Genomic DNA, 23939 nt, shown 5'->3' with positions numbered 1-23939 from the left:
CCTCAGTTAATCCCTCTTGAACTGAGTGATTAAAAATCTATTTATTTAAGCATGTGAACACCTATTGAAGGTAAACTGCACAAATTTTGTTTAATCTTAACACTGGTTAAGATCCCAAATCAGTAAGTGACTGTAAGTGCAGAATAAAAACCAATACAAGGACTACCCCCCATCTGACTTTATATATTAAAATGTATATGCGAAAATTTAAATAGCAGGCCATTTTCTGTACTTCCCCTGCAGGAAGGAACTGATAGTATCACAGACACTGAAAACAATACAAGAGAACTAAATTCTGTAGAGCAGTGTCGAGGTTACCAAAGTAGTTCAGAGTGTGCACTCCAAGCACTAAAGTGTTACTATTTTGTTTTTAAATGTAAATGTCCTTATTTGTAATTGTTTAATTTGCACGTGCATACTGTTTTAATGATATTGGATCTTAAACATGCAAAGTTTTGCAGTTCACCTTAGCCAGGATTTATGGACTCATTTCACACACACTGCTTAGAAAATGGACCTCTCTTTTCTGTGGACTTTGGCCTGCGAATTCTGTCCCGCTGTCCCCAAAACGGACATATGAATTGCCATATGAGATTAGTGACCTATATAGTCTAGTATCCTATCTCTGATAGGGACTAATCCCAGATGCCTTAGAGGAAGGTGCTGGATAAGGATTCAGGAGACATGGATTCCATTCCCAGCTGTGCTGCTGGCCTATTTAGTGACCTTGGGCAAGTAAGGTCCCTTCTCTGTGCCTCCATTTCCCTATCTGTAAAATGGGGGTAATGATACTGACCTCCTTTGTAAAGTGCTTTGAGATCTATGGATGAAAAGTGCTATATAAGAACTAGGTATTATTAATAGATAATTATGGAGAAATCCACCCACAACAGAAGATTCCTCCAAAACCCATTGCTTAGTGGTTGGTTTATGCCTTAGCTTTTTATAGATGTAATTATCATTGCAAGTAGTTTTAATCCTAGTGTTAAAGCTGTGGACTTTACCCCCGACCAAAACCAAATGTAAAGTAATTTGATATCTTGGTGCAATGTATTGTTTACTAATTCCCATTATCCTTCTCTATAGGGCTGGCCTTTGCTGTTCTGTCTTCAGTCCATCCAGTGTTTGGTTTATATGGATCTCTCTTTCCTGTCATCCTTTATGCTGTTTTTGGAATGGGACGCCATGTTGCAACAGGTAAGTGTCTGGAAAATTTAGGCTCCCATCGTGCAAGTTGCTGAGTGTGTTCTGTGAAATGAGGCGCTTCCTCAACAACTGGTGAGTTCATTGCAAGTTGAAGGTACTAAGCGTCACAGGATCAGTTGTGGGGGAGAGAAAGAGGGAAGTGTCTTAAAACAGATTAACCTGTTCACATTTCTTTGTGCCTTTTCTTTACAGCTACATCTTTTTCTGCTTAAGAAAAGTATTTTTAAGAAAAAAAAGCCTTGTTAAGGTTATACTGGAGCCATTCCTACCACTATAATTGAATACTGCATCAATACTTCCTTTATAAATACAGTTTATCAGGGGCTTATGCACCTGACTATATAAATTTGCTGGAAGCTAAAACTTTAACGGACAAGAGCTCAGCTAAAGAGAGCCTTTTTAAATATAAACAGGAACAACTAAAAGTTTGACTGTTCCTAAACTATAGAAACACCTCATTATTTCTCACATTGCTAAAACACAACCCCAGTACTTCTCACCAAAAAATACCCTCTCCCTACTCCAAATACTTCAGTAGAATTGGGATTACCCCTGATCAGATGCTGCTGTTGAGCTGAAGGGTGAAGATGCCCCATCACTACCACTGTAGAAGCTAAGGAACCACTAGGACTTCCCTAGCTGCCATGCTCGTGATTATGTGGCCTCCTCACCACTGCTTTGAGCAGAGCTACCCACAGTGGCAAGAAGTGTTTCCGAGCTCCTGCTAGATTGACTGCTTTGTTCCCTAAGGAAACCTGTTATGAACTGAGAAAGGGAATTGTATTCATCAGGTTGGACCACCAAGAAACTCGTCTGTGGGAATGGTGGCCTCCCAGTGACTCTCGAAGACCAGGGGACGTATAGAGACAGGCACTTGGTTCCAGTAGGCGAGTACAATGAGCTTAAATGCAGGGCAGTAGCCCCTGTCCCCAGTCAACCAAAGATAAAATGTGAAAGGGGTATCCTGCACCTTAGGGGAAGGGGAATGGCTGTGGGAGCCTTTTGAGGGGAGGGAAGATGGTTCTTGGAAATTTGGAACCATGTGCAACCACACACAAACCACATGTGCAACCAATTTGGAACCACATGTGCAACCACACCCTGCAGGGCTCACATAGCCCAACTGCATACATCTCCACTCTGGCTAATATGTTTTCTAAGAAGCAAACACTGTCTTTTGAATAACTAGATGGTTTTGAAATCGATACTGTTAACAGCTCCGTAAGAGCTATGTGGTCTACTGGGAAACCAATGTACATTCCAAAGTACATAGAATTTGTCTCCCAACATATGTATGTTATATTGTCAAACCTCCAGATAATTTACGTCAAACAGGACATGAATTCTGTGTCAAGATCCTTGGGTTTTGTTGCTCTGATGTAGCAAACTAGAAATTCTGTAGAAGCTTATTTTTGAAAAAAAAGTTGTTTTAATCAATGAACTATTCACATGAATAACATTGTTACAGTATCCCTTGTATTATGCATTCTAATGTTAAATTCAATTTGTTTAAAGCTGTCCTCCACACAAAAATTGTCAGGGAGGAAGTCTCTGGGGCCTTTGATACCTGGGGAGGCAGTTTGGGATTGTGGGACAAGCACATTAGATGGATGCTTCTGCTAAAATGATCAGTATACTCAGTTCACAGGAGAGCAAGAAACTTTCTTTTAAATGAAAGCTTAGATTTTGGAGAATAATTCTGTGGCAGGAGCTGGGGTAAAGGTAGGTTACTATATAGCCTTATAGTTCCTTTATTTGTCCTTTTCATTAAAAAAGGTAAAAATATGAGGCTATATAAGCAAAACTGTTTCAAAATAGACAATGTTTACAAATTTCTCCACGAGCACTTGATTTTTAAACTAAAGGTCACTAAAGGAAAAAAGTACCTCACTCATCATCTTACATAGCACCCTTAATATCCAGAAAAAATATCTGGTGGTAATAAACTCTTGTTATGTAGCATGAAGGTGGTGAAATGGACAAAGGGCAGGACTTCAGGACTGACACAGTATCCATGGGGTGAAATGGACCAAATGTCATTCAGCCCAGGATTTGTGGAGTATACTCAAAGCCCTGTATCCTACAGTTCAATGGCTTTGGATTTGCTGTAGAATTCACCTTTTGGACTCCAGCCCTTGCTACAGAATTGTGCTTCACAATCTAAGCTGTCATACAGAAATGTTTCTGTCCCTCATGGTTGTGAAGAAAATATTATAAATATGAACACAATGTATTTTCATGATAACCATTTTAGCAGAAGTATGCTGCTATTGCACATATCCCATCATCCCAAAGGCCCTGATTCAGGAAAGCACGTAAGCATGTGCTAAAGATTCATTGTTTAAAGTTAAACATGTGCTTAATTCCGTTCCCAAATAAAGATGCTTTCCTGAATCACAGCTAAACCATGTACTACACCTCCCCATGTGCCAATGCCCCATATATCCTTTACTCAGAGGTGACAATCTCCTTCCCCTGTAATAACTTCTGTGAAGTCAGTGGAACTCTGTTTAAGTAAAGGATGCAGGATTGGGACCTGTTTTAGTCAGACTTTTTGCATGAAAAGTGGAGTTCATCTGTGGCCTGGTCCTGTAAACTTTTGCCTACTTGACTAATTCTTACTCATAAATAGTCCCTGGTACCTTACTTAGTCTAGTCTTGTGGAAAAGATTACTCATCTGAGCAATAAATTGCTAGAATTGAACCTTTATTCTGGCTGCTTTTTCTCCATTTGAACTCAGGAGCCTAATGTATTTGGGATACCGTAATAGAAATTATGATTTCAGGTGGAGCTAATATATGCAAAACATTTTCCAAACAGTATGTTGTTCAAAGCTTTCCATGATGCTTTAATGCCTTTAACATATTGAATTATCCTTCTTTAGCTGAATGTGATTAAAGATTTTAAAAGGGCTTCAACCCTGCCTCTGTTTGTCTGTGTGCACATTATTTGCTTGTGCATTTTTTGAGCACCATTATTTTCAGGCACACAAAAGAGAACTTGCACACAAAAAACCATTTGCACTCAGTTTATCTGCTCATATGGCATATTATACATAGAAATTTGCACCCAACAAGTGCAAGTGCTTTAAAAACACACACCTGAAGTGAGTGTGCAAATTTCACATTCCTGGATAGAGGCTGTACTTTGAAAAATTAATGTTAGTGACTCTAACAAATATTGAGCTACTTATTGGTAACTGATATGTGACTTTTCTTTTACAGGAACTTTTGCTTTAACTTCCTTGATATCTGCCAGTGCAGTTGAGCGTCTTGTTTCTCCAGCAAGCAACAATTTCACTACAAGCAATAATTCGGGAGTCTTAGGTTTATCAGAGTTTGAAATGCAGAGGATTGGAGTTGCTGCAGCGGTTTCATTTTTAGGAGGAATTATTCAAGTAGGTACTCTAAATAGTTAACGAACATTTATTTTAACAGACGTAAGAAGTACACTATAGCTAAGTCTTTGTCTGTCACAGCTATGACTTTGGTGATGAAAAACATAACTTAGTTTTATTTCATAACAAGTCCAGCTCTTTGAACCTTGGCCAGCTGGCTGTTGAGCAGGGTTCTACCATGGTTTTTTACAAATTTGGCTCTATATTTGTCCAGTGCTTTGGAGTCTGCAAATATGATTTGACTTTTGAGTTTCAAATAATTTACTTGCAAAATAAAGGGTGATCTTGCTTAAAATAAAGTTGATCCTGTGACATTTTAAATTTATTTTTGCCAGAATTAAATTACTCCTGCTTTTTTTCGGGTGCCAAAGTCATGTCCTATCCCATTTTATGTCAAGACAAACAATCAGTTCTTAATTATGCTTGTGCTATGGTGGCCATGAAGGGACAAATCCCACTCCCAATAAAGTAAATGGGAGTTTTGCATATGACTTCACTAGAGCCAAGAACAGGGCCTAATGGGTACATCCCCTTCTATTTTTACTTTTATTTGCCTTATGCAGCTAGTCCACAACAACTTTTATTATTATTAATTATAGTAATACTTAGCAGTTACTGACATAGGAATTGCCATGTCTGTCCTGCTTCTGACAGTGGCCAGTACCAGATGCTTCAGTGGAAGGTGTAAGTGCTTGTGTGAGGGCTGCCATTTTGGCAGATACACCAAGGTTTGTACTGGGGACCACCAGAGGTAAAAGCATGAGTTGCTACAGCTTTTACTCATATCCTCTGTGTACTGGGACAGTGGGAGACCTGTTATACACAGGTTTCCAATGGGTTTCATGTGTATAGTGCTTTTCATCATAAAAGCATTTAACAAACCGTATGATAATCTCATTTACCTTTTGTTCAGACAAACCATTCAACCCAAAAGAAAACTAATAGCAGATTAAGTTGTTTGTTGTTGTTGTTATTATTACTGTTATTATTATTAATATTTTTGAGATCAAAATGTTATTTACCTTCTCATATGACCAGTTGATCTTTCTCCCAAATCCACTTTAGTTCTATAATTGTTTCTGTAAGAGATTCAATAAAAAACATATTTGCATATGTTCCTCATTAGCAAGATAAACATGCCTTCTTTCATTCTTTTCAGGATATATGATGAAATACTGAATAAAAATAATTTTTCCAAATACATTCACATTTATAATAGCACCTTTCATCTTCGAATATTAACTTATTAATCTTCGCAGCACCCTCCTTTGTGTGAGGTAGAGATATTTCTGCCCCCATTTCAAAGATGGAAAAATGGAGCTAGAAAGGTTATGACTAGAGCTGATTGGGAATTTTTTGACAAACCATCTTTTTGTTGTCAAAAAAATGCCAGTTTGTCAAAACTGAAACTCTTCATGAAACAGGGTTGATGTTGATGAATTTCCTAACTCAAAAAAGAGTAAAGAAAAAAGGTCTGAAGTTATTGAAACACAGTTTTTCACTTTTTTAGTTTGAAATGACCTGTTGTTTAGAAACTTAAGCTAAGACGCTAAAATGTTTTTTTATTGATTAGTGTTTTTAAGAGAGAAAGCTCACAATCAAAATGAAGTGTTACAGAATTATTTTGACAAAATGTTTTGATTGACTTGTTCCTAAAAAATCTGTTCATTTGGTTTGTCAATATTTTCAAAAGGTAGACTTTTCATCCCAATTCAATATGGGGCAATTTTCAAACTCTTGAAAATATTCACTAAAAAGGAATCCTATTTCCCACCCAACTCTAGTACAGATTTACTTGAAACCATGGAGGGTGTGAAAGCCTAGATTAGAATGCAGGACTCTGGTTCCCACCTGAGTGTTGAGACTCCTAAGCAATAACTCTCTCCTTGTAGAAGTACAATTTTTCCAAATTGAGTTTTCAATTATATTTTTAGTTGAAAAATGATTTAACTGATTAAATGTTTTATTGAAAATTTGATTTTTGACAGAGAAAGGGCCCTGAAAATTTACAACACAGATTTTTGTTAAAAAAAAATTTCATTTTGTCAAAAATTTGAAAAATCAATTAAACATTTTGAAATGTTCCTATGCAGTTTTTTACTACCTTTTCTATCAGTTCTACTCCCTCTATACTTCTCACGTGATTTTTTCTGTGTTGGTTTATATGGGTATATTTCGTAGCCTCTATTATATGCTTGCACTCTGAGATACAAATTTAATTTGGCATTCCTTGTGTAAGAATAAGTAATCTATTATCTGAATAAGCATTTGTTAATGGATCAGATACAGATAAATTGCTTCAAGGTTTGGATTGTGTTTTGTTTTTCTTGAAAAACTCTGCATTTTTACAATGGAAGTATTTTAGTCTTTAAAATCTAATATGGTTGTGGCATTGTTTGAAAATCAGTTCCAATTGATGGGCGCTAACTTCTTTCCTAATATTTCATAACTCTTTGGATTAACATTGTAACAGATGTAACCTAGCTCTCATATTCATAAATCTTGGTATATAAGGTTGTGTATTTAATAATGGCTCTCTATAAGCTGTACTACTCATTTATTAATGCGATCTCAGAAATTTCTGTTGCTATTTCAAAGTTACTGATTGATAACGAATCCTCAGAATAGTGCTAACAGAATGGAATATGGTGTTTTAAACCTTGAATCTAGTAAGAATGGTCACTGGACTACCACAGATCCAATAAAATGTTGCTTCTTCCTACAAAATTTAACTAGTAAATAACTGTTCATTCGCTCAATGCAAAACAGGGAAGGAACTTTAACAATAACACATGTGAGTGTGTAGTAGACAATTGTGTCAGAATACTCAAATTAGTAGTACAGGACTGTACAGAGCCCTAATTTAAGTTTTCTGTCACATCTTTTTCCATCCTGGTAAATGTTTTAACAAAGTTCCTTCCCTGTTTTGCATTGAGTGTACAGAAATTTATGTGCTAGTAAAATGTTGTAGGTAGAAGCAACCATTTGTTGGATCTTAGATGGGAGTTAGGTGGGAGTTTCCAGCTGGTAGGGGCAGAAGCAGCCAAAGCAGGGACTCTTTACCTGTGGGGTGGGGAGAGGTTGGAGGAAGAGAGTGGGGGGAAAATGGGGCCCAGCCAGGGCCAACCCTCTCCCCAGCATTTCACTGGACTCAGAACTGTGCAGGCGAGACACCCTCCTCCCCCATGCTGGGGGCTCTAGGAATGAGACCATGCCTCCCTGCATCTTTCTCGCTCCCTTCCCCTCCCTCTCCACCCACTATGTGGACTTGGGAGTAAGCTGCAGAGAGGAGCCTGCTAGAGTCTCCATCTGGTAATGGCAGAAGCAGGCAAAGCAAGGGCTGTTCATTCTTAGAAAACTTTCTGCAGTTTTGTCTGGAGTTTTTCTTCTTCTTTGAGTGCTTGCTCATGTCGATTCTGTTCTAGGTGTGTGTATTCCCATGTGCACAGTTCATTGGAGATTTTTGCCTTAGTGGTATCTGTAGGGTCGGCTGTGGCGCCCTCTTGAGTGCTGCGCTCATGTGTCGGCATATTAGGCACTGCTGGCCCTACGCCTTCTCAGTTCCTTCTTACCACCCGTGACAGTTGGTTGGAGCACCTTGTCTTGCATTCTTGCGGTTCTTAACAGCCCTTTGTTTACCTTCTTTGTATATCGTTCTCTAGGTACTTATTTAGCCATTAGATTAAGTGTTAGTTGTTAGTTTAGTAGTTAGAGTCCTGGCTGGGACTTTGCCCCACAGTGGGGCATGCCCCGTTCCCTGGGCTTCACACCCTGTTCGTCATGCAACAGGCTGATGCCTGTTAGTGACCCCCCTGCAGCTGTTTAAAGTGCTTGGGGGGAGTCCCATATAAAGGATAAGAGCAGGATTTGCAAGAGCTTTCCCCCTAGAACCCAGAAGGAGCGGGATATCGCTTGCGGGCTTTCCTCATGGAGGCTGCGCGTCATCTGGCATCAGAACCCTCCCAATTGGACTCCCCTTCCAGTACCATGGTGTTGGTGTGGAGCGCACTGCCGCCACCGGGCTCTGCCCGGCAGTTTCCCCTCACCAGTGCTTAAGAAGCAGAAGAAGAAAAAGGGCTCTACGGCACCATCTAAGGAAGGGAAGGGGGGCTTTGGGCAAAGGACCAGTTCAGGCCATGTGCCTGCCCCGGAGCTTCAAGGGGGACCGCTACGGTTGGACCCCCTAGCCCAGCCAGGGAGCCACCTCCGACTCCCAGAAACAGCAGGGGACCCCGGCTTCTCCTAGGGCTTTCGTTGTCCAAAGCGGCCCAGGCAACTAAAGACCTAGTGAGCCTGCCAGCACCGCAGGCGCTGCCGCGCCAAGCGCTGGACTTAGCTAAAGCCCTGCAATCCAAGGGCAAGCCAGCCATAGGACTGTCCCAAAGGGCAGTGGGGCTCCATTGGTCCTGGATCACAGGTGTATATCCCCATCCCCACAGCCTAGGACTCCGGTCCTGCAACCTCTATCTCTGGCCAGAAGACCCAGGTCCCCGGCACCGCGCTCTCCTTCTACGAGGCATGGAATGCTGGAATCAAGACACCAGTCTCAGTATGCTTGGTACCTGTGAGCCTCCCGCTAGAGATTGCCCCAGCACAGGTCACTATCGCCTAGATGATCTCCCAGGCGTTGGTCCCCAACCAACCTGCCCCTCCCTCGGCGATGCACTTGTCATCTTCATCGCCGGACAAAGTGGTGGCAGGGCGCTCCCTGACTGGCAGTCCTCCCAACAACTTTAAAGAGCACCAGGCTCTTAACTTAAACCTGGAAATTGAGGAGTTGGTGGAGCAACTGGATGACCTTTTCAACATCAGATCTTCCACCACCCCGGCCCATATCACGCTGCCTGTCCACCCAGGATCCTTAAGATTGCAAAAATGCTGTGGCAGACCCCCTCTTTCATTCCGCCCACTTTTAAAAAGGAAGAAAAGAAGTATTACGTCCCCTCAAAGGGGTTTAAATACCTCCATATGCACCCACAGTTAACGAGAGGGCCAGGCAGGGCCAGGGGAGCAGCACACCAAAGAATAAAGATGCCAAGAAACTGGACTTATTTGGCAGAAAGATTTATTCGATGGCCAGTCTGAAATTTCGGGTGTCTAACCACCAGGCCCTGATGGGCAGGTACAATTTTAATCTGTAAGACTCCCTTGGTAAATTTAAGCAGGCCTTCCCTCAGGACCGTGCCCAGGAGTTTGCCGCTTTAGTGGAGGGCAAAGCAGTGGCAAAAGTGCCCTCCAGAAGGCCTGGGACGCAACGGACTTGGCGGCCACGGTTATTGCCTCTGCGGTGGTAATGAGGCACAGCTCTTGACTGTAATCCTCGGGATTATCCCAGTAAATGCAGTCCACTCTCCAGTTACCTCCTGTTTGAGGGAGCAGGACTCTTCTCCGAGCTCACGGACACAAGGCTGCATGGCCTTAAAGACTCCTCTGCCGCTCTCCGCTCCCTGCGCCTTCATACCCCTCAGCAGGCTAGGAAGCAGTTCCATTCTCCACCTCCTCTGCCTAGGTCTTGGGGACCTCCCTGGTGGAGCACCTGTAGAAAAAGGACAGAGAGAAGGGGTTTAAACAACAATGCCCCTCGTCCTCCCGTTCGCCTGCTCAGCCCAGCCCTTCGAGTCACTTGGAAAGCCAGAGACAGGCATTTTGAGGGTGCGCTCGAGGACGGCGCTCCCGTCACATCCCAAGATCCACCTTCTTACTCTTTCCTCAACTGCCTGTGGCCCTTCCAGTCGGCCTGGTCTGGCTAACCTGAGCCTGTTGGGTGCTCAACATAATCTGTTTGGGCTACACCCTACAGTTCTTGGCCGCCCATCCCACCTACCCCCCTTCCCCATCCCTCTTCAGGGACTTTTCTCATGAGTAACTCCTCGCCCAGGAGGTCGACAGCCTCTTCAGCATGGGCAGAAACAGATTAATGTGTCGTGGGGCCAGAGCAAGTGGGGGGGGGGGGCCCTCCCCACCCCTTCCGTCTGCAGTCCCGCCCCCATTCTGCCCCTTCCGCCTGCGGCCCTGCCCACAGCCCCACCCCATTCTGTCCCTTCCCCCCACCACTCCGCCTGTTCCACATACAGTTAGCCTCATTCTGCCCCCCTACTGCAGCCCCGCAGCCTTGCTCCTTTCTCCCCCCCTGCACTGCGGCCCCAAGACCGAAGAAGCTCTGTCCCCCTCCTGCCGCATGGCCCGGGCCACAGCAGGGAGAGCTCCCCCAGTCCTGAGGCCGCAGCAGGGAGCTAGAACTTCTCCAGTCCTGGGGCCATAGGTGTAGTTTGACTGCTATATTTGGGGGGACACATGCACACATGCATGCTGAAGCCAGTCCCCTTGGTTCACTGGCTCTCTCCCCCCGCCTACACCGGTACCTGGGCTGCTGGTGCTGGGGTGGATGGGACGACATAATAGGGGAGCCCCAGCTGCTACTGGCAACCACTCCGACACCAGCTGCTGCAGTGATGTCACTGCTCAGGTGCTGCTGCAGTTGCTTCCCTGCTGTGGCTGCTGCTGCCCAGGGAATGCAACATGCTGGGATCCTGCTTCCCCCCACCCATTCCCGAATGCTTTTCTCTTTCCCGTCCCCTCCCCTTCTTTTCTTCTCACCCCATCTCCCTTGCCTGCACCCCGGCCCTGCACTCATGGTGGTAGAGGAAACAGGCAGGCACTAGGATCCAGGAGACGGCTTCCAGCTGCTGAGGCAGGACCCACAGTGCAGGGGAAAACTGCTCCATCCTGCTCTGTCCGCCCCCATGAGCTGAAACGTGTGGGGGAAGGGTGGGTGGAAGACAAGCATGGGAATAACAAAGCCCCTTCCCCGCCCCCCCCCGCCGCCCCCAGGCCGAGCAGAGTCAGGGAGCGGGATCAGGGCACAGGGTGCCCATTTTTCCGGGGCCCCCCAATAGGCTGGGGCCCCTGGCCACAGGCCCTGTCAGCCCAATGGTTAATCCACCATTGAGCATTGGGACAGTAGAGGAGGTCCCTTGGGAAATGAGGGGAAAAGGATTCTACTCCCTTTATTTCTTAATCCCGAAAGCAAAACGGGCCCCAAGAGCCATCTTGAACCTGCGATGCCTCAATGAGCACCTCAAAATGTTGAAATTCTGCATGGTTTCCCTGACCTCCATCATCCCCTCCCTGGATCCAGGAGACTGGAACGCTGCCCTCGACTTGAAGGATGCATATTTCCATATCTTCCAAGGGCACAGATGGTTTCTCCGTTTTGTGTTGGGCCAGTGCCATTTCCAGTTCATGGTGCTACCCTTCGGTCTCTCGTCATCCCCAAGAGTGTTTACAAAGTGCATGGCACCAGTGGCTGCTTACCCGAGGCGTCGGGCTGTTCAAATTTACCTGTACCTCAACAACTTGCTAATCGAGGGCCGGTCCTGGGATCAGGTGCAGTGGCACCTCGATCTGGTTCGCTCCACCTGTCATGATCTAGGGCTGTTGATAAACAAGAAAAAATTGACACACGGCTCCATGTCAGGCCCCTATAGGCATAGCTGGCGTCGGTCTACGGCCCCAGCAGACACAATGTTAACCATGTAGTCAGGGTACCGGACCCCTTACTGTCATCACTCACATGGTGGAGGAATCCCATATTGGTGGTGGAGGGAGTTTCCTTTGCGGCCCCATCCCCGTCAGTTATCCTAGTCTCCAATGTCTCGGATCTGGGGTGGGGAGCCCACCTGGGTGATCTCAGCACACAAAGTCGTTGGTCGAGGTCACAAGGTCACAATTGCTCCCTACACATAAACGTCAGAGAGCTCAGAGCGGTACGCTTGGACAATACCACCACAATGTTCTATATCAATAGGCAAGGCAGAGCCCGATTATCAGCCCTTTGCCAAGAAGCTCTAAGGCTCTGGAACTTCTGTGGTCAGCATGCCAAGTATTCCCTGCACACTTCCCCGGGAACGCTTTGGCAGATCACGTCAGCAGGACCTTCTCATCTCACCACGAGTGGTCACTCCATCCAGAGGTGGTCAGCATCATCTTCCTGAGGTGGTGGACCCCCTGGGTGGATCTGTTTTCATCCAGGCAGAACAGAAAGTGCCACATTTTCTGCTCAATTCAGGGGATTGACAGAGGCTCCCCGTTGGACGCTTTTCTGCTCCCGTGGTCGGGGACCCTCATGTATGCTTTCTCTCCAGTGTCATTAATTCACAGAGTCCTCATGGTGATCAAGCGGGACAGGGCAAAGATGATCCTCATAGAGCTGGCTTGGCGCCAGCATTGGTTCGGTATGCTGCTGGACCTCTTGGTGTCTGCCCATTCCCGACAGTTGACAAGAAGGTGTGAGTATCAGCAAAGGGAAAATTACTTTTTGTAGTGACCAGCCACTCCCAGTCTTTATTCAGGCCTAATTTGATGGTGTCCAGTTTTCAAATTAATTCAAGTTCTGCAGTTTCTCGTTGAAGTCTGTTTTTAGAGCTTTTTTGTTGAAGAATTACTCACATGTTCTTGTCAAATGTTACACTACAGATTATAAACTGAGTTGTTTATAAAACATATCATAAAATTCTGTGACAGTATGTTTAATACACCTGTCCTTTTCTAATCACTTCAGATTCTGTATTTTAAACAGTTGCAGGAGAACAACAAGAGGCTTCTAGGTTATGGGCTCAGTCAAACAGAAATGTGTGTCTCTGGCTATTGGCCCTCAGAACTCCCATGATCTCTGCAGCCTCCTATTCTGTGATACCAGTTGCAGAATGCTAAATTAGACATTCACAGTATATGCTGCTTCCTTTCCAGAAGCGTTCTCTGTGGTTTTGACCTAGCTTGATTGGCATATGTGGCAGATGATCTCTAGGGAGAGTCACCAAATATACTTTGTTGGTCCCTTGAGGTTCTAACATAGCAGCACCCTCCAATGACTGGAAGAGTGCTGTCCAAGGGCTTTTAAGATTCGTTCTCCCATACTCATATCCATCACTATGCAGCAGAGTTACAATGGCCTCAGAGCTCATGACTCCCACCTGCTCTGTGCCTGTGGATAGAGAGTTTGAGGGGTGTGGCAAGTACCTGGCTGGCTGAAAAGGCTGATTGGCTATACAAGGGTAGTTGGATTGTCAAAGCGATTAACCAGGGCACCTGCCATAAGGGTGCATGTGATATTTTGGGAGTGGCCAAGAGTACAGTTTTGGTAGGGTTGGGTTGATGTACATACAGTAGAAGGTTTCTGCAGCTTGGAGTCACCTCTCCCTTTCCTCAGCCAAGCAATCACTCACTCTCCTCTCCCCTTTGTCAGAATAAACTTGTGAAGGGTAGCTGGGAGAAAGCAGCATTTACCCCTCTGCCTCCTCTTTATCATTTCTCCCATTCCCAACCACTGTCTGTATTTTCTACTCTTTATCTGCAGGCTCAGCACCTCTTTAAATCACCTGTCAGAGTCCTACATAATTATTAGTGTAATATAAATAATAAATAAATCATTAATAACTGACTATATTCTCCAGCAGAATTACACTGTGATTGGTTGCCAGTGTCATATCCCTCAGCCTCCCCAATAGTGTTCAGTAAGGGTAGGTTCCCAACGAACTGCTTGACTTTTGAATTTCACTGAGATGGTGCTGAGTTTTTAGGTATTTATTCTTTACTGGGGGAGTTTTCACAGCAAAAGTTTATCAGTTTAAAGGTTATTTCATAGGGATTTATTTTATTCATTCTCTATACTTCTGGTTCTTGTTTTGTGACTGCAGCCCTCTTCCTAGGGGATGTGGAGTGATGACCTTTGATATGCCCAATGGCCCCATCTGAAGGCTCTGTAATAAGCTCTTTGGGTCAGGAACCATCTTTGTATGCTGTGTCTGTGCAGCTCGTAGCACAATCAGGTCTTAGTCTCTGACTAGGGCTTCTAGGCACTATAGTAATACAAATTAATAATAATAATACTCACCATAAGTACATCAGCAATTGTCCTTAGTAGGATCCAGTATTGGGTAGCAGTGCTCTCAGTTCTTATGGCACTGAGCAATTTGCCAGCTATTTAAGGGAAGTATAGAGAAATAATTTCATATGAGGTTCCTTACTCTCAGATGGAGTAGGAAGAGTGCTCACTAGAACTTTAGAGAGGAAGGTGGGTGAGGTAATATCTTTCGTTGGACCAACTTCTGTTGGTGAGAGAGACAAGCTTTTGAGCTTACACAGAGCTTTTCTTCACAGACCTGAAGAAGAGCTCTGTCTGAGCTCAAAAGCTTGTCTCTCACCAACAAAAGTTGGTCTAATAAAAGATATTACCTCATCCACCTTATCTCTCTAATATCCTGGGACCAGCACGGTTACAACACTGCATACACTAGAGATTTGTCAGGTAAATGAAAAGCCAGCCACTCGGAGTTTCAATACAGATGCACCGATACAGTGACTACTCATTGTGAAATGCAGGTGAAAAATTAAATGATACTTGTGTGCAAAGAGCAATAATATATGCAAGTAATTGCTTTAGATTAGTCAGTACTAAGGAGCCTGTAAGGAACTCCAGAAGGATGAAATTCAACATGCATAAGCACAAGTTAATCCTCACAGAAATTATCAATTTTACCTACTCATACATAACAGATTGGAGAGTTTTCAAGGAGAGGATCAAGGTGTCACTGTATACCCTTCAGTTAGGACGTCTGCTGTATCTGCCGGAATGGGGAAACATGCTAATAAGGGGTTAGGGTGTATTTACAGAGGGACAGAGTGTACTAAAAAAAATATTAAAGTGTCAGTTGTATTATACTGGTATAACTTACTTTGAATACTGCACTCAGCTTTGGGCAGTCCCTCACACAATTTCCATCCTGTAGTAGAAACAGTCCAAAGAAAGGCAGTGAAAGTTATTAGAGGCATGGTGGGGTTTCTATACTATGATAATTTTAAAAGATGAGCATTAATTAGATGAAAAGGAAGAAGTGATAAAGGCATCATAACAAATTTTAGAGAGGTGGTCAGCTGGTCATCTCTTTTTTAATCTGTGCAGTAATTCAAAAACACATGGACATACACAATATAAAGGGGAAAAAAATAAAACAGATAAAAGGGGATGCATTTTTTACCTAACGTACAATGTGTGGAACCCACTGTTTGTAGCAGGATATAATTAAGGCAGAGGGTTCAGTCTGATTCAGAAAAGTGTTAGATATTACAAGATTAATAATAGCATCCATAGTTACACTCACTGCTAGAAGAAAATTACTCGGGCTATCAAACTGATCACATTATAGTATTATAGGATTCTGTACATTTGGAGGTGATGGTGGTTTATTCCTCTGAAGCATCTGGTGTGACAGCAACTGATGTGAACAGGATTTTGGATTAGCTAGGTCATTGTTCTGTCTCAATATGTCAATTGCTGTGTTTCTATACAAGTTTCTAAAAATGTGAAATGGCTCTATTTATTGTGAGAATAAAACTACACAGATCTGGCTCTTAGTCATTTGTGATTTCAGATACTTTAATCAAATATTGAATGTGAATTCTCTGACTTCATGCTGCCCTGATGAGTAGATGATTTTTACATTGTTCACTGGGTTCATATATTTGAACAGGGGAGAATAACAAGTAGAGCCAATATTTAGAGAAGTCATTGTGTGAACATACTTTGACTGACCCAGCAGTTGTAACTAATCTCATTTTAGAGCCTGGTAAACTAGTGATGTTAGTGAGATAGTATAAAATAAACTGTGACAAAGTTCCTCCTCTGCCTTGGTGGGTCCTGTGCTTATTGGCGGATTTGCTCGCCTCAGAGGTTCACGGCAGCCCTCAGTTTGGCCACTTTCGTGGCTCAAATCTGCCATTCACTCAGTTAGCCTCATCACTGGCCAGCATGGGGAAAAGGAAGAACAATCCCCGCAGTCTCTGCTGATCCACCTAGTGGATCGGGGAACAGGCCAGAGACCTTTCCCTCTGGTGGAACCCACAGTCCAGGTCAACTCCTCCGGTTTCAAGTAGGGAGCTGGGGGAATGGAGGGATGGGGGGAACCCAGGCCCACCCTCTATTTCGGGTTCCAGCCCAGGGCCCCCTGGATTGCAGCTGTCTACAGTGGCTCCTGTAACAGCTGCGTGACAGCTACAACTCTCTGGGCTACTTCCCCATGGCCTCCTCCCAATACCTTCTTTATTCTCACCACAGGACCTTCCTCCTGATGTCTGATAATGCTTGTACTTCTCAGTCCTCAGCCTTCTCACTCTCAGCTTCTTGCACCTCTTCCTCCCAGCTCCTCGTACACACACCACAAACTGAAATGAGCTCCTTTTTAAAACCCAGGTGCCCTGATTCGCCTGCCATAATTGATTCTGGCAACTTCTTGATTGACTGCAGGTGTTCTAATCAGCCTGTCTGCCTTAATTGTTTTCAGAAAGTTCCTGATTGTTCTGGAACCTTCCCTGTTACCTTACCCAGGGAAAAGGGACCTACTTAACCTGGGGCTAATATGTCTGCCTTCTCTCACTCTCCTGTAGCCATCTGGCCTGACCCTGTCACAAAACTTACAAAAAGATTTAATGTGTTTCACTTTAAGCTATATTCATGTTTCACAGCATGCATCTGAAACTTCTCCTTTTGATTTGCTAACACAGCCATTTGTCTCCTGGTTTATTAAAAGGGTATCTCTCATTGCATTAACACTGGGAAACCTGAATTTTAATGTAATCACTGATATATATCTTTGGTTTCTTAGGTAGCAATGTTTGTGCTGCACTTGGGCAGCGCCACATTCTTGTTGACGGAACCGGTGATAAGCGCAATGACAACAGGAGCAGCTACGCATGTTGTGACTTCACAAGTCAAGTATCTGCTGGGAATGAAAATGCCATATATATCTGGGCCCCTGGGATTCTTTTATGTGAGTTCACGAGCAGAGATATCATATTGGTTTGCTAACATTCTGTTTAACATCTATAGTTTTTGGAAAGGGAGATGTAGAGGTAAGGACATGATTGTGTGAACCCTCATGTTATCTGACCCATTCAAATCAGTAGCATTTGTTAATATGGATTATTTGAGTGAGTAAGAATTTGCAGGATTAGGCCCCAGATTGATCCTTTGTGTTTTCTGGTTTAAAAATAAGTGGTCAAGTTTTGCAGCTTTGTCAATCGTTCTAATTATTAGATGTAAAAATTTGAAATATTTCATAATTTTTCATTCAGCCGAGGCTAAACAATACCCAGTTTACAGGGTGATACAGGGAGTGTTAACCTTTGTTGAATATCTGGTCTGAGGGAATACCACAGCATTTCAGATTTCATTCCAGACATGTTTCATGTCACATTTTCTTGAATATTAGTGAGGTGAAAGAAATATGATACATGACTTGTGGATGTCCTGTGCAAGAGTTACCTTGGATATGCTACTGCTGTTTTATGATATGGCACATTCTTATCACAAACACACGTCAAGTTTATCACTTTATGTTAATCACCGTATCATGCGTGCAGCATGCCTCATAAAGCTGCAGTCCTTTGGGAATTTAAACTCTGAAGGTAAACATGATTGCACGGAGCCTTCCATGGCAAAGTTACATGGCCTTACATGAGAAACACAATTCTGAGAACACATTCTCTAGGATAATCCACGGTAGAAAAAAGCTTCCCTTGTAGGCATTTGACCTTGTTCTTCCAGCACAGTATAAATAATAGCATTGCCCCTTGTTAGGGTGATAGTTTGCGTACACTCAGCTGATGGGCAACTAAAGAATGAGCGTCTGTGTACAAATAGCAGAATTTTTTATTTGTTGGCAATGCCACAAAATTGAAAAAAATTGAAAAAATGTTTGTTTCAGATGGACTTAAAAACAATATTTTTTACATTTTTTGCAAATAGAAAAGTTGAGGAAAACAATTCATTTTGAATCTAAATGTTTTATTCAACCCGAAACAAAACATTTTATTCAATTTTGAGTAGTTTTTAACATTCAAATTTTTTTAAAAATAAAAGAAAATTTCTGTACTAAAAGTTGTTTTGAATTGAAAAATCAAAACCTTTCATTTAGAAAATGTTGAAATAAAGGATTTCTATACCTTCTGAATTTTGAGGGAGGTAATTGAAACAATTTGTGGTAATTGACATTAATTCAAGAAATGTTTCAGTGCCTCTGAATCTGCATTTCTTGCTGAAAAAAAATTTTGCTCAAAAATTCGCACCCATTTCTACTTAGAACATATGCAGTTTGTCTAGACCCTAAAGTAGAACTAGTTATTTCATTAACATTGACCAGATTTCCTTGTGTCACTGTTGCTCCTCAATCACCATTTGATTCAATGCCCATATTTGAGTCAGGCAAGGGGAAGATTTAAGATGAGTTCTCTGTGAAAATCTCCACGCAGTGGGGAGATTGGTCTAATGATCGCCCTGATTGGGGGGATTTTGCTTTTTAGAAAGGTTCTTTTGGTCATACTTTTATATTAAGGGTACATTTATAAGTAGTTGATAAAGGGCTAATAAATTGTTAATGTTTGTTATTAGGCATGTAACAAACATGAATAATACGAGTTCCAGATGGTTATAGACACATAAGTGCAAGGTGTCATAAGCAACCTATTGGACTATAACAAATGATTTACCATTTATTAACCCTTTATATCAAATGTACCTTTGATGTAAAGTATGGCTCTTCTAGAGCTGCTATGCCAGTTACATGGAGAGCGTATCTACATAAAGGAATATTGTCATCTGGTGGAGATGACTAACATTAAGTACAGCAGCCAAGAGACAATTAGATAATACAATATAAGAAATAATAATGTGAAGGCCAAGACACTAACAGGATTCAAAAGAGAATTATATGAATTAATGGAGGATAGGTCTACCAATAGCTATTAGCGAGAATGGGCAGGGATGATGTCCCTAGTCTCTGTTTGCCAGAAGCTGGGAATGGCTGACAGGAGATGGATCACTTGATGATTCCCTATTCTGTTCATTCCTTCTGAAGCACCTGGGATTGGCCACTGTCAGAAGACAGGATATTGGGCGACATGGACCTTTGGTTTGACCCAGCACGGCCGTTCTTATGTTATGTTTTTCGAGAACAGCAGTAATACAAGGAAATAATTCTATCTTAGAATGCCAGTGATATTATAAATGAGGTCACTAAAAACCTTTGAGGAAATTTTCTTCCTTATCCTTTGTGTTTTTGTTTTTCTCTGACATATCCTAGCTGTCTTTGCCACACTTCTTTACTTCTGCTGATATCAAACCCTTTCCTCCTTTGTTCAGTTTGCAAAAAAAAAGATATTTTCTTGTGCAGAAGTTTTTGGAAAAAGTTTCTTTAAAATGATCATAGAATCAAAGAAGATTAGGGTTCGAAGAGACCTCAGGAGGTCATTTAGTCCAACCCCCTGCTCAAAGCAGGACCAACACCAGCTAAATCATCCCAGCCAGGGCGTTGTCAAGCTGGGCCTTAAAAACCTCTAAGGATGGAGATTCCACCACCTCCCAAGGTAACCCATTCCAGTGCTTCACCACCCTACTAGTGAAATAGTTTTTCCTAATATCCAACCTAGACCTCCCCCACTGCAACTTGAGACCGTTGCTCCTTGTTCTGTCATCTGTCACCACTGAGAACAGCCAAGCTCCATTCTCTTTGGAACTCCCCTTCAGGTAGTTGAAGGCTGCTATCAAATCCCCCCTCTTCTCCTCTGCAGCCTAAATAAACCCTGTTCCCTCAGCCTCTCCTCATAAATCATGTGCCCCAGCCCCCTAATCATTTTCGTTGCCCTCCACTGGACTCTCTCCAATTTGTCCACACCGTTTCTGTAGTGGGGGGCCCAAAACTGGATGCAATATTCCAGATGTGGCCTTACCAGTCCCGAATAAAGGGGAATAATCACTTCCCTCGATCTGCTGGCAATGCTCCTACTAATGCAGCCCAATATGCCGTTAGCCTCCTTGGCAACAAGGGCACACTGTTGACTCATATCCAGCTTCTCATCCACTGTAATCCACAGGTCTATTTCTGCAGAACTGGTGCTTAGTCATTAAGTTCCCAGCCTGTATCAGTGCATGGGATTCTTCTGTCCTATCCTTGTTGAACCTCATCCAATTTCTATTTGTCTAGGTCACTCTGGACCCTATCCTTACCCTCCAGCATACATACCTTCCCCCCAGCTTAGTGTAATCCGCGAACTTGCTGAGGGTGCAATCCATCCCATCATCCAGATCATTAATGAAGATGTTGAACAAAACCAGCCCCAGGACTGACCCCGGGGCACTCTGCTTGATTCCGGCTGCCAACTAGACATGGAGCCATTGATCACTACCCATTGAGCCCGACAATCTAGCCAGCTTTCTATCCACCTTATAGTCCATTCATCCAGTCCATACTTCTTTAACTTGCTGGCAAGAATACTGTGGGGGACCGTATCAAAAACTTTGCTAAAGACAAGGTATATCACATCCACCGTTTTCCCCATATCCACAGAGCCAGTTATCTCATCATAGAAGCCAGTCAGGTTGGTCAGGAATGACTTGCCCTTGGTGAATCCATGTTGACTGTTCCTGGTCACCGTCCTTTCCTCCAAGTGCTTCAAAATGGATTCCTTGAGGACCTGCTCCATGATTTTTCCGGGGACTGAGGTGAGGCTGACTGGCCTGTAGTTCCCCGGATCCTCCTCCTTCCCTTTTTTAAAGATGGGCCTTTTTGCCTTTTTGCAATCATCTGGGACCTCCCCTGATCGCCACGAGTTTTCAAAGAAAATGGCCAATGGCTCTGCAATCACATCAGCCAACTCCCTCAGGACCATTGGATGCATTGCACCCGGCCCCTTGGACTTGTGCATGTCCAGCTTTTCTAAATAGTCCTTTACCTGTTCTTTCACCACTGATGGCTGCTCACCTCCTCCCTATACTGTGCTGCCCACTGCAGCAGTCTGGGAGCTGATTTTGTCTGTGAAAATCGAGGGGAAAAAAGCATTGAGTACTTCAGCTTTTTCTACATCATCTGTCACTAGGTTGCCTCCCCCATTCAGTAAGGGTCCCACACTTTCCCTGACCTTCTTGTTGCTAACATACCTGTAGAAACCCTTCTTGTTACCCTTCACATCCCTTGCTAGCTTCAACTCCAATTGTGCTTTGGCCTTCCTGATTACACCTCTTCATGCTCGAACAATATTTTTATACTCCCCCCAGTCATCTTTCCAAGTTTCCACTTCTTGTCAACTTCCTTTTTGTGTTTAAGCTCACCGAAGATTTCTCTGCTAAACCAAGCTGGTTGCCTGCCATATTTGCTATTCTTTCTGCACATCGGGGTGGTTTGCTTCTGCGCCCTCAATAAGGCTTCTTTAAAATACAGCCAGGTCTCCTGGACTCCTTTCCCCCTCATATTAGTCTCCCAGGGGATCCTGCCCATCAGTTCCCTGAGGGAGTCAAAGTCTGCTTTTCTGAAGTCCAGGGTCCATATTCTGCTGCTCTCCTTTCTTCCTTTTGTCAGGATCCTGAACTCGACCATCTCATGGTCACTGCTGCCCACCAACTTCTACTTCCCCTATCAATTCTTCCCTGTTTGTGAGCAGCAGGTCAAGAGGAGCACGGCCCCTAGTTGGTTCCTCCAGCACTTGCACCCGGAAGTTGTCCCCAGCACTCTCCAAAAACTTCCTGGATTGTCTGTGCACTGCTGTATTGGTCTCCCAGCAGATGTCAGGGTGATTGAAGTCCCCCAATAGAACCAGGGTCTGTGATCTGGAAACTTCTGTTAGTTGTCCGAAGAAAGCCTCATCTACCTTATCCTCCTGATCTGGTGGTCTATAGCAGACACCCACCACAACATCCCTCTTGTTGCTCTTGCCTCTAAACTTAACCCAAAAACTCTCAACTGGCTTTTCTCCAGTTTCATACTGGAGCTCTGAGCAATCATACTGCTCTCTTACATACAGTGCAACTCCTCCACCTTTTCTCCCCTGCCTGTCCTTCCTGAACAGTTTATACCCATCCATGACAGCGCTCCAGTCATGCAAGTTACCCCACCAAGTCTCTGTTATTCCAATCACATCATAATTCCTTGACTGTGCCAGGATGTCCAATTCTTCATGCTTGTTTCCTAGGCTTCTTTTGTTCGTGTACAGGCACCTAAGATAACTAGCCGATTGCCCTGCTTTCTCAGTATGAATCAGGAGGCCTCCCCTGTTGCACCACTGTGAAACAAAGAAATGTCTGTTTATTAGAAGGCATGGTTTTGCTTTAAAGGCACTATAAAAACTAGAAAAATTCCTTGGGCATGTTAGCACATATGGTTTGAGAAGGCACCAGTATCTCAGTCAGAAGCACCATGCAATAAAATTGGCAACATTAGTTGCCATGATATTAGTTTTATATGAGAACTATACTAAATAATTATGTACAATTGTGCATGTGACCAGAGAGTAAAAGGCGAGTTTGCCAACTACTCTTTTTGAACATTTTCTTGTATTTTCTCTAAAACTCACATAATCTGAATACTGCTGCATAGCCTCTTTTTTCCTTCATTCCACTCAAACCTCCCTCCCACCTACTTTAGGAAGTTTTCTGACTCAGATACCCCTCAGGGCTGTAAAGCAGGAATCAAGAATGTTAATGAAGTGGGATAGGAAAGTCAAAAGGCAAAGAAGGCAATGAAACATTTTCTTTTAATGAGAATGAGGTCACAATTAAATATGTACAAATGAGATTTATATGTGGAGAACAAATCTACTTTGAAGACCAGGGGCCTATGGGATTTCTAACTAAAGAACACACTTTTGTGATTTTTTAAAATCTTATTTTCTTGTGTACACTCTCACATTGGCCTTCTAACTTTTAACATGTTCCCTAACTAAATTGTTCAGATTTTAGACTTAAATCATCTACAGCAGCTGCCAGTAGATTTATTTTCAATGTGGGTTGCATTTGCTGACCAAACAATGGAAAGAAACACTTAAAAAAAATTTAATGGGTTCTTTTTGCCTGTTAAGTTGTATTGATTGGAGACCAGATGCCACTCTTTTGACTAATTTGTTGTTTTTATTCTCTTATTTTATTTGTTTTAACATCTGCACCCGTTTTTGGAGCTAATCTTCATGGTTTTAATTTAACCTCTTTAAAATAGGCAGAGGAACTCACTAATGTTTCAGAGTACACAGTCTTTCTATACTATGCACAGTTAAGGTTGGTGACTTTCTACTCGCACAAAACCAAACACTCTTGCCCGGCTCCTCCTCTAATGCCCTGCCCCTTCTCTGAGGCCCTTCCTCACTCACTCGCTCATTTTCACGGGGCTGGCTCAGTGGGTTGGGGTGTGGGAGGGGTTGAGGACACCACCTGGGGATGTGGGCTCTGGGGTGGGGCTGGGGATGAAGGACTTGGGGTGCAGGAGGGGGCTCCAGGCTGAGGGGTGGAGCTGAGGGGTT

General features: G+C 43.4%; 1 protein-coding gene across 2 annotated transcripts in view; it reads left to right on the top strand.

Annotated features, from left to right (window-relative positions):
• SLC26A7 (solute carrier family 26 member 7) overlaps positions 1 to 23939 on the top strand; it is a 141913-nt gene that overhangs the window by 39503 nt on the left and 78471 nt on the right. For both annotated transcript variants that reach the window (XM_043539357.1, XM_027818245.3), the window contains 3 exons: positions 1087 to 1197; positions 4432 to 4604; positions 17264 to 17428. In XM_043539357.1, coding sequence (XP_043395292.1) covers positions 1087 to 1197; positions 4432 to 4604; positions 17264 to 17428 — 449 coding nt within the window. The remainder of the gene's footprint in view (positions 1 to 1086; positions 1198 to 4431; positions 4605 to 17263; positions 17429 to 23939) is intronic.

This window comes from Chelonia mydas, chromosome 2 (assembly GCF_015237465.2).
Source record: "Chelonia mydas isolate rCheMyd1 chromosome 2, rCheMyd1.pri.v2, whole genome shotgun sequence".
In the NCBI taxonomy this organism is placed as follows: domain Eukaryota; kingdom Metazoa; phylum Chordata; order Testudines; family Cheloniidae; genus Chelonia; species Chelonia mydas.
This window is presented reverse-complemented; position numbering and strand designations above follow the sequence as displayed.